The sequence below is a fragment of the Littorina saxatilis genome, linkage group LG2 (genome assembly GCF_037325665.1).
Source record: "Littorina saxatilis isolate snail1 linkage group LG2, US_GU_Lsax_2.0, whole genome shotgun sequence".
Taxonomy (NCBI): domain Eukaryota; kingdom Metazoa; phylum Mollusca; class Gastropoda; order Littorinimorpha; family Littorinidae; genus Littorina; species Littorina saxatilis.
This window is the reverse complement of record NC_090246.1, coordinates 89,664,864-89,679,255: the sequence shown is the minus strand read 5'-3', so window position 1 is coordinate 89,679,255 and position 14,392 is coordinate 89,664,864. Positions and strand designations below refer to the sequence as shown.

The 14,392-nt window shown below is 41.6% G+C and overlaps 1 protein-coding gene across 1 annotated transcript; it reads left to right on the top strand.

Moving 5' to 3' along the window:
• The first annotated feature begins 2,089 nt into the window (after positions 1 to 2,089).
• Positions 2,090 to 12,349, top strand: LOC138960098 (J domain-containing protein DDB_G0295729-like). Its single transcript, XM_070331846.1, has 5 exons — positions 2,090 to 2,166; positions 6,371 to 6,452; positions 6,910 to 7,170; positions 10,320 to 10,481; positions 10,926 to 12,349. Exons 2-5 carry the CDS (start codon positions 6,380 to 6,382, stop codon positions 11,831 to 11,833), a joined length of 1,404 nt encoding a protein of 467 aa, XP_070187947.1. The 5' UTR covers positions 2,090 to 2,166; positions 6,371 to 6,379; the 3' UTR covers positions 11,834 to 12,349.
• The last annotated feature ends 2,043 nt before the right edge of the window (positions 12,350 to 14,392 follow it).

Here is a 14,392-nt window from a genome sequence, read left to right as displayed (position 1 = left end):
CCCCCCCCCCCCCCCCCCCCCCCCCTCAACCTCAGGGGGATCTACATATGTTATCTTGATTTCATTGCAGCAACAACATAACGTGTTTATCTATGATACTACAGCACTCTTAAAATATAAAATGACTCAGGGTTTTTTAAATTTTCAGATTATTTCTTTATTCCTCCAAAATGCAAAGTCCCCCCCTCCCAAATTAGTTAAGGTGAACGAGGAAATGTGAAAAATCAACATTATCACAAACAAGGGGGAAGCAGCAAACTTGAAGCGCTATCTTACAGTCTAAATTGTTGTTGAGTTATTTCCCTTAGATAAAAAAAATTAAAAAAGCAAGCTCCGTCTTCGATTTCAATGCTGTCAGTGACCGTGAAAATGTCAGTGCTTTACCTCGATTCTAAACGCTGGGTTTTCCCTCAGCGCGAGTGAGAGAAACATAAATATACCTGTGCATACACCGCCACATTTGATAATTATTGACCGACGTGCTGAGATAGACGCGAAGCCACAATCCAAAAGCAGAGTATCATTGTGTATGCTAGTTTATTCTCGGTTTGATGTTTTTTGTGGCAACTCTGTTATGTCTTGTTTAGTCCAATTAGACTAAAATTTGATATCTAATATAAGAGAGTAAACATTTGTCGTGCAGTTTCATTAATATAATTCTGGAGAAAAAATTTTTTTTTAAAGGCACAGTAAGCCTCCCGTAAACCATCACAGATACTGTCAGGCTTTTACACACAGTACAAATCCCCTTTCATTTAAACACTCACCGCTTGAGAACATCCTAGGTGCCCTCCGTAAAGAGCGAGCAATTTTTAAAGAATTTATTTTTGCGTGGTTTATCTTACCCTTGAGCCATCGTGAACCCGTGTGATCCAGTTTCCCTTTTTCACAATGTAGTCGTCAGTTAGTAATTTGAATGCGACTCGCTGTGAGCTTATCTGCAATAGCACGTTATTATGTACCTCTGACTATGCACGAAACAAACGGCTGTGGTTCACAAGAACTCTCGCGATGGCTTTTGACTGTTCAGAGGAACTGGCGATAGACATAAACCGTCGTCTGCTACGGGAACCACGACCTTGCGTGACCCTGCTTCCGGGCGTTTCTTTTTTCAAACTTTCAAAACTTCGAATTGTACTGATCTTGTCTTGATGAAAAAAGAATTCTTTTATGATTTAAGAATGTTTGTGTAACAAGCTGTCAATTTATTATTTAGATTTTAAAAGTTAGGTCTAGCGCCAAAACGCACCACGGTCCGATTGTCTCTGACACAATCCGCAAAATTAATTATTTGAAAATTGCTCGCTCTTTACGTAGGGCACCTAGGATGTTCCCGTTTGGTGAGCATTCAAATGGAAGGGTGTTTGCACTGTGTGTAAAAGCCTGACAGTATCTGTGATGGTTTACGGGAGGCGCACTGTGCCTTTAAATATAAAAATAAATTAACAACACATGTGCCAATCTGCCGAATTAATTTAGCAGTAACAAAAATCTAATTCAGCAGCAAGGTTATTGATTGTTGGTAAGGCAAAAAAAAAAAAAGTCTGTTTACGGTAACATAGGCCAAAAAAATAGGGTCGGTAGGTTGGGATTTATTTTTTTCCTCCAAAAAACCATATTTTTAAGTTATTTTGCCAAAAAACAAAGACTTTTTTTTTCTTCCCAAATGCCAAAAAATAGGGTCGGTCGGGATACCGTAAACAGACAATTTTTGTGTGTGGCCTAAGTGTCAACTTGCAGGGACGCTCTCATCCCATGTAGTACTATTTATCTTGAACAGATTCGTGGTGGTTTACATAATCGCTAACATGGGACGGAAGTTACCTAGGAATACCGTGAGTCGTGCTGACAAACAATTGAGTCGAGTTATCACTAGCACTGCGAGTCTGCTGCAAGAGAATGACTAGGCTTTGTTAAAGTCAGGTAAATATTATATTCTTTACATATCAAGTCCCCTCAAAAAGTAAAATCAGCTAGTGCAAACGAGTGCTGCTGTAGATAGTGCAAAATAAGGCCACCTCATAAAGTGATTCAGCATTAATCCGAAAGGGGTTCCCCCAGATGGGGTTCCCCCAAAAATTCCCCTTCAGTTGCTCGCTACTAGACTAGAGCAGAGTATCCATGTTTTATTTGGGATTGACACCACAGCGCGACAGGTAAACTCAGGTAGGTGAAGGAAAATCTTCCGTCGATATGATTTTGAAAATGTAGGTTTCAGTTTCCCTTTTCTTTTCTATCTTCCATCCGTTTAGAGAGTTGACAGTTGTTACTATATAGTGTACCAGTGTTTCAACTTGAGCTGCGTGATTTTCATGCTTGTAATCAGTCTTGTCGTCGGTCTTGTCATTCATTTCTCTAATACCCGACAGGAGCATCTTCTTGTGTCTGTTCTTTTCTGTTGAGTTTTGCAGGATGATGCTCAGTGTTATGTGAAGTGTTATTTTGTGTTTCATGCGTGCGTGCGTGCGTGTGTGCGTGCGCGTGTGTGTGTAAGTGTGTGTGTGTGCGTGCGTACGTGCGTGTATGCGTGCACGGTGCGTGTGCAGTGTGCGTGCGTGCGTGCGTGCGTGCGTGCGTGTGTGCGTGCGTGTGCTTTGTGTGTGTGTGTGTGTGTGTGTGGTTTGACAGGTTTACATATGTTGCTAGCACGACTGAACAGTTGGTTAGTTCAACAAAAATTTCAAGACGATAAACCTATATAGTCAAGATGTAGGATAGTTACTTCTGTGAAGGATCCTTTTAGTTTTATAGTAAAAAGGCATCGGGAAATTCCAAAACTGATCTATTTAATAGGTGGTTAGTCGGTCGGTGAACTAGTGTGTGGAATGACTCTGCAATCTGGCTTTGCTATTCTTTTCATTTTTTTATTTTTTATTTTACACATGCAGTTTCACTTTTTTTTTTAATCATTATATTCATCTAAATGCCTTCTTCTATCTTGGCTTCCCGGGGATCCTATGTAGGCCTGCTGTCTTTACAAGAATGTACAAACAAACAAGAAAGTAAGCAAACCAACAAGCAAACAAATGTGACCCTCCACCACGAAATGAGTCGCATGTCATCTCGCGCGGTTCTGCGCTAGGCTTAATATCAGTCCGGGGAGTGTCTTGTAACAGTGTGAGAGTCACCTTAGTCACAGGCTCATAACTCGAACAGTTTTTGCTCTTTTCTAAAACGGTTTTCACCACTGGATAGAGCATACAAACCTCTTTAGGAACATGTAAAAATATGAAAATCATGCAAAGGTGACATGCGACTCATTCCGTGGTGGAGGGTCACAAATATGCATAAACACAGCATGATCCTTCCTTGTCAATGGACGGTAGCGCTTTCGTCGTACATCTACACACATATTTACATTCAAACTTCGTGTGACTAGTACCGCGCTGTTCTTTGGGCTTTTATGAGTGTAGATTTCACAAGGATTTCAATAAAATTGCGCAGCCGAGTATGAATTTATAACGAGGTCGAGGTTAAAATTGGTGCAGTTTTTTTTCTAAGCTTATTAATTAAAAGGACATTCTAGTTGTTACATGAACACGAACGATAGGTTTAAACTCACTTTCTTTAAACATTGGGTAGCAGGGAATAGATGATGATACACCACAGTAACCACACCAGTCTACAAACTGCCAATCTGGTGATATGTTTTAAAAACACCTATAACCCAACGCCTACAAGCACTTCTAACATTGAAAAGAGAGGGTGTAGCAAAACCAGCACCCCACTCTTACTTGTCATTCGATCGAACCTTGTAGAGAGAAAGACTACACGAATTCAACACTGACTGAGCAAGCCTGTTGTATTATAAAGCCTGCGCAGTAACTCGAGTCATTGAAAGCTTATGGCACTTTTTCCTAAGCTCAGATTCGCCAAACAAGAACACTGTAGTCCAGACCAAGATGTTGCTGAGACTTTAACCCTTCTCAACAAAAGTGATTCATTTCTACACACACTGGTTATGAGCATAAACGAAAATGCTAACGGCTTACCGTCTTCGCAAATCGCAGGACATCTTGCATTACCTTGCGCGGACTTGCGGCGTTTTCGAAAAGAGTCGACATTCTCATTTCTGAGAACATGTTCTGTCCCACCGTGGACCTATATCTAGGTCTTTGGTCCAACACTTATTTCGTCAGCGCTTCTCGTGGCCGGATTAGTTTGTCGATCTGCATAATAACTGCAAATGGTGTCACAGCATAATCCGCCTCTGTAGTTAGATTAATTGGGAAGGAACGTGAGCGTATATTAATTTAGTGTCAAACTTACCACTATCGGTTTCGCAAGGACCGCACTCTTTCGGTGCAAAAGTGCCTAAACATTTTTTGAAATACATACAGAAAACGCAAATCACCTGTTGCCAACAAAAACCATCAGTTCGTCACGAAAGGGGAGGGGGAAGAGAGAGAGAGACAGAAAAAGACAGAAAGACAGAGAGACAAAGACAGAGAGAGACAGAGGCAGAGATACAGAGGCAGAGATACAGAGGCAGAGAGTGTATGTTTGTGTTTCTCAGTGTCAGTGAGTCGTTTGATTGTCAGCAAAACTTGCTAAGACACCATTTGTGTGACCTTCAAGTAAGCAAATAACTATATATTGCCATTAAAAACGTGTGCGCACACACGCTTAGGCCAGGTTTTTAGAACATAAAGTACGTAGCGTCTAACTGAACTTCAGTGAAGGCCCGTAAAACGCGTCGTCGGGTGTATGTGTGTGTGTGGGGGGGGGGGGGGGGAGGGGGGCCGAGGGGCCGAGGGGGGAGTGGCGGGTTAAGATGTGTGTGTGTGTGCCAGTGTGTGAGTGTGTGTGTGTGTGTGTGTATGCGAGGAGGGAGGGATAGATGGAGGGAGCGAGGCTGCCGGCCAGAGAGAGACTACTAAGCATTATTATCGTCTTGACAAGTATTCCGATCTTGCACAGACTATGAATACCATCGGGAATTCCCACAGCTGATCGTATTTTCTATTCGTGTCATGAGTCATGTGAAATAGTCCACTCCTTTTTCTTGGTGAACTTGGGCGAGGACTGAGGGTTCTCTCAGTACATTGCGTGTCGCTGAAAATAACATTTCTCTTCCTTTCTTTTCTTTGATCGCGTATAAAGAAAGACACCCTGCGCAAAGGACAAGAAAAAGTTTCGAACTTTTGTCAACGCAGACATAAAACTCATGAAACTTGTCCGACTGAGTTTTGCGAATACTCAGTAGGCCCTATTGACTTCGAATCATGTTGGCAATCCCTATGTATGAAAGGATTTAGTCGTAGGCCTTTGAAGCTTATCGGCAATTCATCATCAGTCGCAAACAAACAAACGAACAAACTGACGAACGAACGTACAAAAAATACTGGTAAACGTCAGCTAAGATTTCAGTGGCAAAATGAAGAAAGAGGGACACTCGAGGGACTTATCAGAAAAGCCTGTCAGTGTCATACATCCATACTGATAAAACGAAGTCCCTTGGCTGAGTACTTGAACAAACGTCTTCAATTTCAGTCCGGCCTCGGTCATTCACTGATAATATTGCGGGCACTGAGAAGACCTGTAAACTGAAAAAAATGAATGCGCACCCGCTACCACTGACCACCCCCTCCTTGTGTCATGTCGCTGTCCCCCATTACCACCCTTCCCTCCCCTTCCTTATCCCACCTCCAGTATCCCATACAGTTATTTCCCGAATCAATAATCACGTTATGTCATTGTATCCGTCTAGTGGGTCGCTCAGTTTTTGTTGACTTTTATATTATCTTATAACGTGTTTCCGTCATTTCAACCTCGGCGGCCCTAAAGGGTAATACAAATGTGATCGGCTTGATACTGAACTCTTCGAAGGCTTTCATTTGACAAAGGAGCGCGGCGTCGTTAACATTAGGTGATTTCGGAAATTCCCCCAACTATTAATATATAATTGTGATAAACTTCGTGTTCTTTTACGCATCGCTGCTCTTTTCACTGAGTCGTAACGGATGTCATTCCCGCTTGCGGCTTTCAGCGAGGTCAGCTGTGTTTCAAGCGCGAGCGACGTCTCAATTTGAAGAAGGGTGTGTGTGTAAGGATTAAAACCTTTTTCCGCCTTGAATTCTAACCACTACCGCCGACATTTCTTCCACCTGTGCCGGCCGCTTCTTTGATGAAAGCTGGTTTTCTGGAACGGACCACAATAGTGATTAGGACTGATAGTTTAAAACGGCGGCTTCATACATTAGACGTGAGGTACACACACACTGACACACACACACACACATTGACACACACACACCGTCGCGGCACACCCCACACACTGCACACACACACACACATACACACACACACGCACACACACACACACACACACACACAAACATGCAAGTATTCTTTTGTCTATCTGTTGCAGAAGTATACGATGGAGCTTTCCACAAGCCTACTACTTGTAATTGTGCTTAGTGTTGTGGGATGGCCACACTACTCAAATGCAGGTATGACATTAATTTTCCCGTCTAAGCGCACATTTTCCAATATCTCTAGCCAATTGTTATGTTAAAGAGTTGAGAGAAAACAGAAAAGTGGAAGCAAGCGGGAATTTAAAAAAGTACTCACAAGCTTGTATTATAGCTTCAAACACACACACACACACACACACACACACACACACACACACACACACACACACACACACACACACACACACACACACACACACACCAGCAAATACCACACATAAAGCAACCAATACCACACATAACTTGACAACAACTTGAATAACACACATAAAACAACCAATAACTGTCAACGGAAAGAAACGAAAGAATATTAGAATCAGAAGCAAGAAGCGATCTATCAAAACAACGACATCTCACTAACAAGAAAGCGTGTCAAATTTGAAATTCATGTCAAATTCAAATCCTTACGAGTCAGTTCTCGTCCTTCTTGCAGCAGGCTGCCCAGATGGGCATTTCCCGTGCCACCAAGATTGCTGCATCAACGCGGTTCAGTTCTGCAACAACCACGGGAGCCAGTTGCGCTGTCAGAAGTGTGAGCTGCGAAAAGCCCATTGCGGGACACCCGACGTACATGAGCATTGCTTCTTGTACTGCGACAAGCTTCTTGCAGCCATGACCACACTGTTGTCGACAACCATGACGGATAATTCCACTATCCCAGGTGTTACCCAGGATCGGTCGGTTTCAACTCCAGGTGAAGTTTGGTTTATAGCTGATTTGTGGGTTTTAGCTGCTCCTCAGTGAAATTTGGTTTCTGTCTTCATTGGTGTGATTACTGCCTAATGTCGTCACGCTCATAAGATAATTGCCAATGTCATTTTTCAGTGTTTTGAGAAAAACGAGAAAAACCTTTTTGGTTTATGAACAATCTGCCTATCTTATTTTAGTAATAAGTTGCAAACTGCCTATCTCGAGAGGTGGATTGCGGAATAGGCGAGAGTTAAAGAGCTGGCAGCAACGTTTTCAACCAGCACAACTGCCTAACAACCCAAAATTAAATAAGCTTTTGCACGCCAAACGTGACAAGTCTTCCTGTATGAAAGCAACAACCTCTGCTGAAAAGCGCCTAACTCACGGAAACGAGAACGGCAGTTTTGCTTACGTAACCGTGACAACGATTTCCGATGGTCTGAGAGTTTGTACTCTCTAACACAGTACCCTTCCAGTAGCTTCCTCTGTAGTCTCACTGCAGAAATGCCTAACACTGAGTTAGGTATTTTTCTTATGAGCGTGACGTTATATTCAATGATGTCACAGTGACTCGGGGTTACCACATGGAGACTCCATGTTCAGTTAATCGTTTTAACATCTTATCTTTTTACATTTAGTCAAGTTTTGACTAAATGTTTTAACGTAGAGGGGGGAATCGAGACGAGGGTGTGGTGTATGTGTATGTGTCTGTCTGTCTGTGCCGGCGTGTGTGTGTGTGTGTGTGTGTAGAGCGATTCAGACTAAACTACTGGACCAATCTTTATGAAATTTTACATGAGAGTTCCTGGGAATGATATCCCCGGAGTTTTTTTTTCTTTTTTTCGATAAATGTCTTTGATGACGTCATATCCGGCTTTTTGTAAAAGTTGAGGCGGCACTGTCACACCCTCATTTTTCAATCAAATTGATTGAAATTTTGGCCAAGCAATCTTCGACGAAGGCCGGACTTCGGTATTGCATTTCAGCTTGGTGGCTTAAAAATTAATTAATGACTTTGGTCATTAAAAATCTGAAAATTGTAAAAAAAAATTATAAAACGATCCAAATTTACGTTCATCTTATTCTTCATAATTTCCTGATTCCAAAAACATATAAATATGTTATATTTGGATTAAAAACAAGCTCTGAAAATTAAAAATATAAACATTATGATCAAAATTAAATTTTCGAAATCTATTTAAAAACACTTTCATCTTATTCCTTGTCGGTTCCTGATTCCAAAAACATATAGATATGATATGTTTGGATTAAAAACACGCTCAAAAAGTTAAAACGAAGAGAGGTACAGAAAAGCGTGCTATCCTTCTCAGCGCAACTACTACCCCGCTCTTCTTGTCAATTTCACTGCCTTTGCCACGAGCGGTGGACTGACGATGCTACGAGTATACGCCGTCTTGCTGAAAAATTGCATTGCGTTCAGTTTCATTCTCTGAGTTCGACAGCTTGACTAAATGTTGTATTTTCGCCTTACGCGACTTGTTTTCCAATTACTCTTGCCTTTGGAAACATTAGCAGTCATCCTGTTTCGCATTTGTATTTATCAATCAATCAATCAATATGAGGCTTATATCGCGCGTATTCCGTGGGTACAGTTCTAAGCGCAGGGATTTATTTTTTATTTTTTTTATTTCTTGATTTTTTTTTATGCAATTTATATCGCGCACATATTCAAGGCGCAGGGATTTATTTATGCCGTGTGAGATGGAATTTATAGGTTGGGTCCTGTAACTTATTCTTTCTTTCTTTCTTTGGTGTTTAACGTCGTTTTCAACCATTCAAGGTTATATCGCGACGGGGAAAGGGGGGAGGGAGATGGGATAGAGCCACTTGTTAATTGTCAGTCTTGTTCACAACAGCACTAATCAAAAAATTGCTCCAGGCCGGGCTTGCAACGTAGTACAATATATGACCTTACTGGGAGAATGCAAGTTTCCAGTACAAAGGACTTAACATTTCTTACATACTGCTTGACTAAAATCTTTACAAACATTGACTATGTTCTATACAAGAAACACTTAACAAGGGTAAAAGGAGAAACAAAATCCGTTAGTCGCCTCTTACAACATGCTGGGGAGCATCGGGTAAATTCTTCCCCCTAACCCGCGGGGGGTCTGTAACTTATTAGATCATTTGTGAAAAACAAAGAAAGTAGTGCTTGTCTACTAGCATAAAAACGCACACGCCGTGTTACGTTGAAGGGATACTGCATGCCAGTACAGAAATGCTTCTACTAGCTGGCAACAAAATGTCAACACGAATATAATATTTGGTAATAAGTGAAATGACCGCACTTCAATATTGAAAATCTGATGGTTGTTATGCTCTTTGTTCAAACAAAATGTTATTCAAAATACATGACATGAAACAAATGAAAATATGCAACTAGGACACGAACTCAAGCAAATGCTTGTTTTACGAGACCAAAACCGGCACGGTGGCCTAGTGGTAAGGCGTCCGCCCCGTGATCGGGAGGTCGTGGGTTCGAACCCCGGCCGGGTCATACCTAAGACTTTAAAATTGGCAATCTAGTGGCTGCTCCGCCTGACGTCTGGCATTATGGGGTTAGTGCTAGGACTGGTTGGTCCGGTGTCAGAATAATGTGACTTGGGAGAGACATGAAGCCAGTGCTGCGACTTCTGTCTTGTGAGTGGCGCATGTTATATGTCAAAGCAGCACCTTCGTGGTCGGCTGGGCGTTAAGCAAACAAACAAACAAACGAGACCAAAACAATACTAAATTACACACATTTTCATGATGGTGGGCATGCCAATAATTGACCAGAAGAACACATTGTGGGAATTGTGTGCTGTTGAATTGTATGCCTCTCTTTTTTTGTGGGATGTGCAAACACGAGACTCATTCATATAGAGTTGTGTATCATGCTATGTATAGTTAGGTTTGAACCATTATTTCCTCTAGTTTCAAAGCACCTTTGCCAAATTCATGTTACACATCTTTAAATCGGTGTTGCTAAGCACTGCATAATAGTTTCCAAGTTGAAGATGTTGTTTATGTTTGTTTGATTGTTTGTTTTCGTGCGTGTGGATTTTGTGTGTGTGTTTTTTTGTTTGTTTTGTTTTTTGTTAACAGTTTGAATAAAGTTCTACTTTAAAGTGTCATCAATTATTTCAGTCCTGACATCAGAGATCCTGGCGGCGATTGTTGTCCCGTGCGTTCTTGTCGTCGTCATCGTGGTGTCAGTCTTTGTCCTAGTACGGTGCGTCCTGGCCAAGCGTCGGAACTGGTGGACAAACACTTGCCGTCTGGTGTGCAAACAAAATGAACATGAAAATGGTGAGTAAATAATGAAGCACCAAATAACAAACAAATTATGTTACGTATTCATTTTACATAAAGTGAGACAACCATGGTGCTCATTTTTTTTCTCCATCAAATGACCAAATTCATTAATAATGCTAAATTTAATGTCACGAAAAATAATCGTTGGTTTGATTAAAGCGAATTGTACTAGAAATAAGTCAATAACACCACTGGATTTTGAGAACTGAATTTACAACGTTGAAGTTCAACAGAACCCCAAAACAAAACAAATAAACAAACAAATATAACAGATAGATGTCTGTCTTCACAGACTCAACTGAAAAGACGAAAAACCAAGATCAAGAACATCAACCCACAGTGACAGTTTCTCCGCTCTGAGTACGCAAATGTAAGCAATAAAGGACGACATGTATTTAACTGCGCAAAAAGTCCTATTTGTAACCTTGTCTGTTCTAGATGTTGAAACTCCCCTCGACGAGCCACCAAGCCAAAGAGACCACAATCTTCGGGGGCCTGCAGACAACACACCGCTCCTGGACAGTCGTCCCTCGGGCACCGGTCAGCCATCAGCGGAAACCATCGAGGACCCTACGGTGCTGAGTTCCCTCAAAAAGCGGGAAAGCGATGCTACACTGGAGTCCAAGGAAGGGGCTGCTACCTCTGAAGTGAAGGAAATCTCGCATGCCGACAACGAGCAGTCGGCTGTTGAAAAAGATGCTCCCCAGCAGCGACAAGTCTCTTCTGGCAACAGCCCCGCAAGCAGCAGAAGCTCCCATGGGCAAGGTGACACCACCTCACTGAGTTCTCAGGCCAGCGGCGGTGATGAGTCGTCCCCATCTCCAGCTGCAAGCGGCGGTCGCTCTGGCAACCGCGACAAGGGACGACGACAAGAAGTCAAACGTCGTGCTACTGATTCGGCGAGACGCTCCAACGATCACAACAACGACCACAACAACGACCACAACAACGACCACAACAACGACCACAACAACGACAGTCGGAGAGCGAAAGCGGGGGATCCCACGTACAGCAACAGCGGTCCTTCCTGTCAAAGTGACGGTAATTTGACCCAGTCAAACCAGACCCACATCAACATATACACCCAAGGGGTCGGTCAGCCACGACCGGTAGATTTCAACGTGTCAACGCCCCCTAACAGCGCGTACCCTGTCCGCAGTGATGCCCCGACTGGAAGCCCCAGCAGCGCCCAGGCTCCGTACAACCCTTCGCCTCATTGCAACGACCAGCGTCTCCACACCAACCCCAGCAAACCCCCCGACCACGAGCAAGAGAAGGCGGAGCTTGCCACAGGCGTCGAGAACCCCACCTGGCAGTATCGTCATTTGCAAAATCCCATAACTTAGAGTACGCATGAATGGTTGGATGTTGGTAGTGGCGTGTGGGAGGAGCGAGAGGGGGTATAGGGTCGGAGACGTCCCGAATCGCCCCCGCCCAACTCGTTGATTCTCTAATGTATGTATTAAATATAGCACATCAAGCTGGTTGCTGCACAAAGAAGCGGCATTTTTTTCTGCACATTTCGGTACACATTCTGGCGAAATTTCCGTAGCTAAGAATGAAATAATTTTTTTCCACTGTTGACCGTGTTATTTTGGGTGGAGTTTTTTTTTATTTATCACAAATGTCGGTGTGTACAACATCTTGTGAGACACACTCTTTCGTTAGTGAAACCTAACATCCAAATGAGTTCTAAGTGCTAGCGACATTGTGTATTGATATGGGAACGTTAACCAGTAAATGTATGTACAACAAAATTTAATCTTATAAAAAACGTTGGACCCGAGTACTCTTCAGATTGACTCGCTCCCCCAGTATGAAAGTTTTTGTCTTGTGCACGTGGATTTAAAAAAAAAAAAAAAAAAAAAAAAAAAAAAATTTATTTATTTTGCACAATTAAAATAATTATTAGAATAAAATAAAACAATAAGAAGTTCATAATAAACATTAGTAAACAAGAATTTAAAAAAAAAATATAAAAAAAAACAGACCACCCATGCCGGGAATCGAACCAGGATCACTTTGGCCATAGCTATGCGGACGTGCTTTCGTCTTGTGCACGTGAATTAAAAAATTATTAGAGTAAAATAAAACATTAAAACGTTCATAATAAACAATAGTAAACAAGAATTACACAATTAAAAAAATTATTAGAATGAAATAAAACATTAAAACGTTCATAATAAACAATAGTAAACAAGAATTTTAAAAAAAATATAGACCGCCCATGCCGGGAATCGATCCCAGATCACTTTGGCCATAGGCGGACGTGATTTGCACCAGCTAGCTGGCTGTTCCATTAGCTGCACGGCAGTTGTACTCCCACCGCCAAACCTCCCCCCGTTAAGAGTCGTTTTTGTGGAATATTTCGCATTTAGGTCCCAGGTAACAATGTGAAGTTTTAATACGATCAATTGGACCTATTATCAAGTTAGTGTATCAACTTTTGAACGAACTGTGCCCAGTAGTTTCCAAGCAATAAGCTGTTAAGTCGAGACAGACAGACAGACACACACACACACACACACACACAGACACACACACACACACACACACACACACACACACAATTAAAGTCTGCTGGACCCTCCTACTGCGTACTCGGGGATAAATGAAAGCTAAAACGGAACCTTTCTCCTCGCACCTTACGCAGTAGATAATTGAGGATTAAAGTCAGTAATGAAATTCAATGCTGCTTGTTGCATAAGGTCGCCGGAGACAGAAAACTAACTTGCATCGATCCTGCATAACCAAAATAGGTTGAAGGAACATTAAAAATCAAAATCATCGTTGCACAAGGCTCTCACTTACTGTGGTTTCCCTCTTTAGGGCGAGGGCCAGATGTAAAATTTTAAGAAAAGCAGATCATTGCTTACTCTATTACCCTCGTTAAATAAAAAAAATTGTCATGGTTTTTGTTATTGACATTGTTTCACTTACTGTTGTTTAGATGAGCTACGTCTCTTTTCTTCCCTCTTTTGTTTTCTTTTTTTTTTTAAATTTGATCTCTTGCGTCGTTTGACCTCGACGCAGTGCTGGAATAGTTCACAGCTGTTACCACAGTACCTGTACAAACATATCATTAAAAATTGTTGTTACTGTAGCCTGTACATAGTTTTCATATGTCAGCTTGTCACGTGCTGCTTGTCACACTGTGGAATCTTTCTTTTTTCTTCTGAGCTTTGTTTCTGTCAATTCGTATGATTGTTAGTACTGATCAAATGAAGAAACCGGATTATTTTTGTTTCTTTATTGCTTCTTCTCTCTGATGAATATATTGTTTTTGTTATTGAACGTTTCGGAAAAACGCGTTCTTTTTGTTTCTTGTGGAGATTTTTTTAAGACTGACTGAAGTTTTTTTTATTATGAATTTATCTTATTTACCTGATGTGATAAACTTTTTTAGAATGACTGAATGTGTATCATGTCTGCATGGATATGTATTTCTAGTGACCAGTAGTTTTACCAGTAATGTGGCATTATATACGAGTTGCGCTTAAGCAAAAACATGATTTTTGAATTATGTGTTGTGCAAATAAGCCTACACTTTCATATATACGGTGGATATTACATCAGCGTGCACAAATTGTGGGAAATTAAATGGACCAGTGTTGCACCAAAACTACATTCGCAAAGCCAGTCGAGATTGTTTTCTCGTTTCTTTGATTTGTGTGCCTCTTTTTAAATCAATTGAATAACAAGTTGATCAGTATTGAACAGTTGGGAGGGGGCGGCGTGGTGGCGCTAGCTGCTGTTCTGTGCAAGGGCCAGTAGTTACGTAATTAGGGGGCATGCTGTTCGGTGTTAGAGCCAGTATTTACGTAATGGGGGTGTGAGGCTGTTCACGAGATCGCTAAAAACTAAAATTTTTAAAAGTTTTTTAAAAAAGTAACAATGCAAGCACA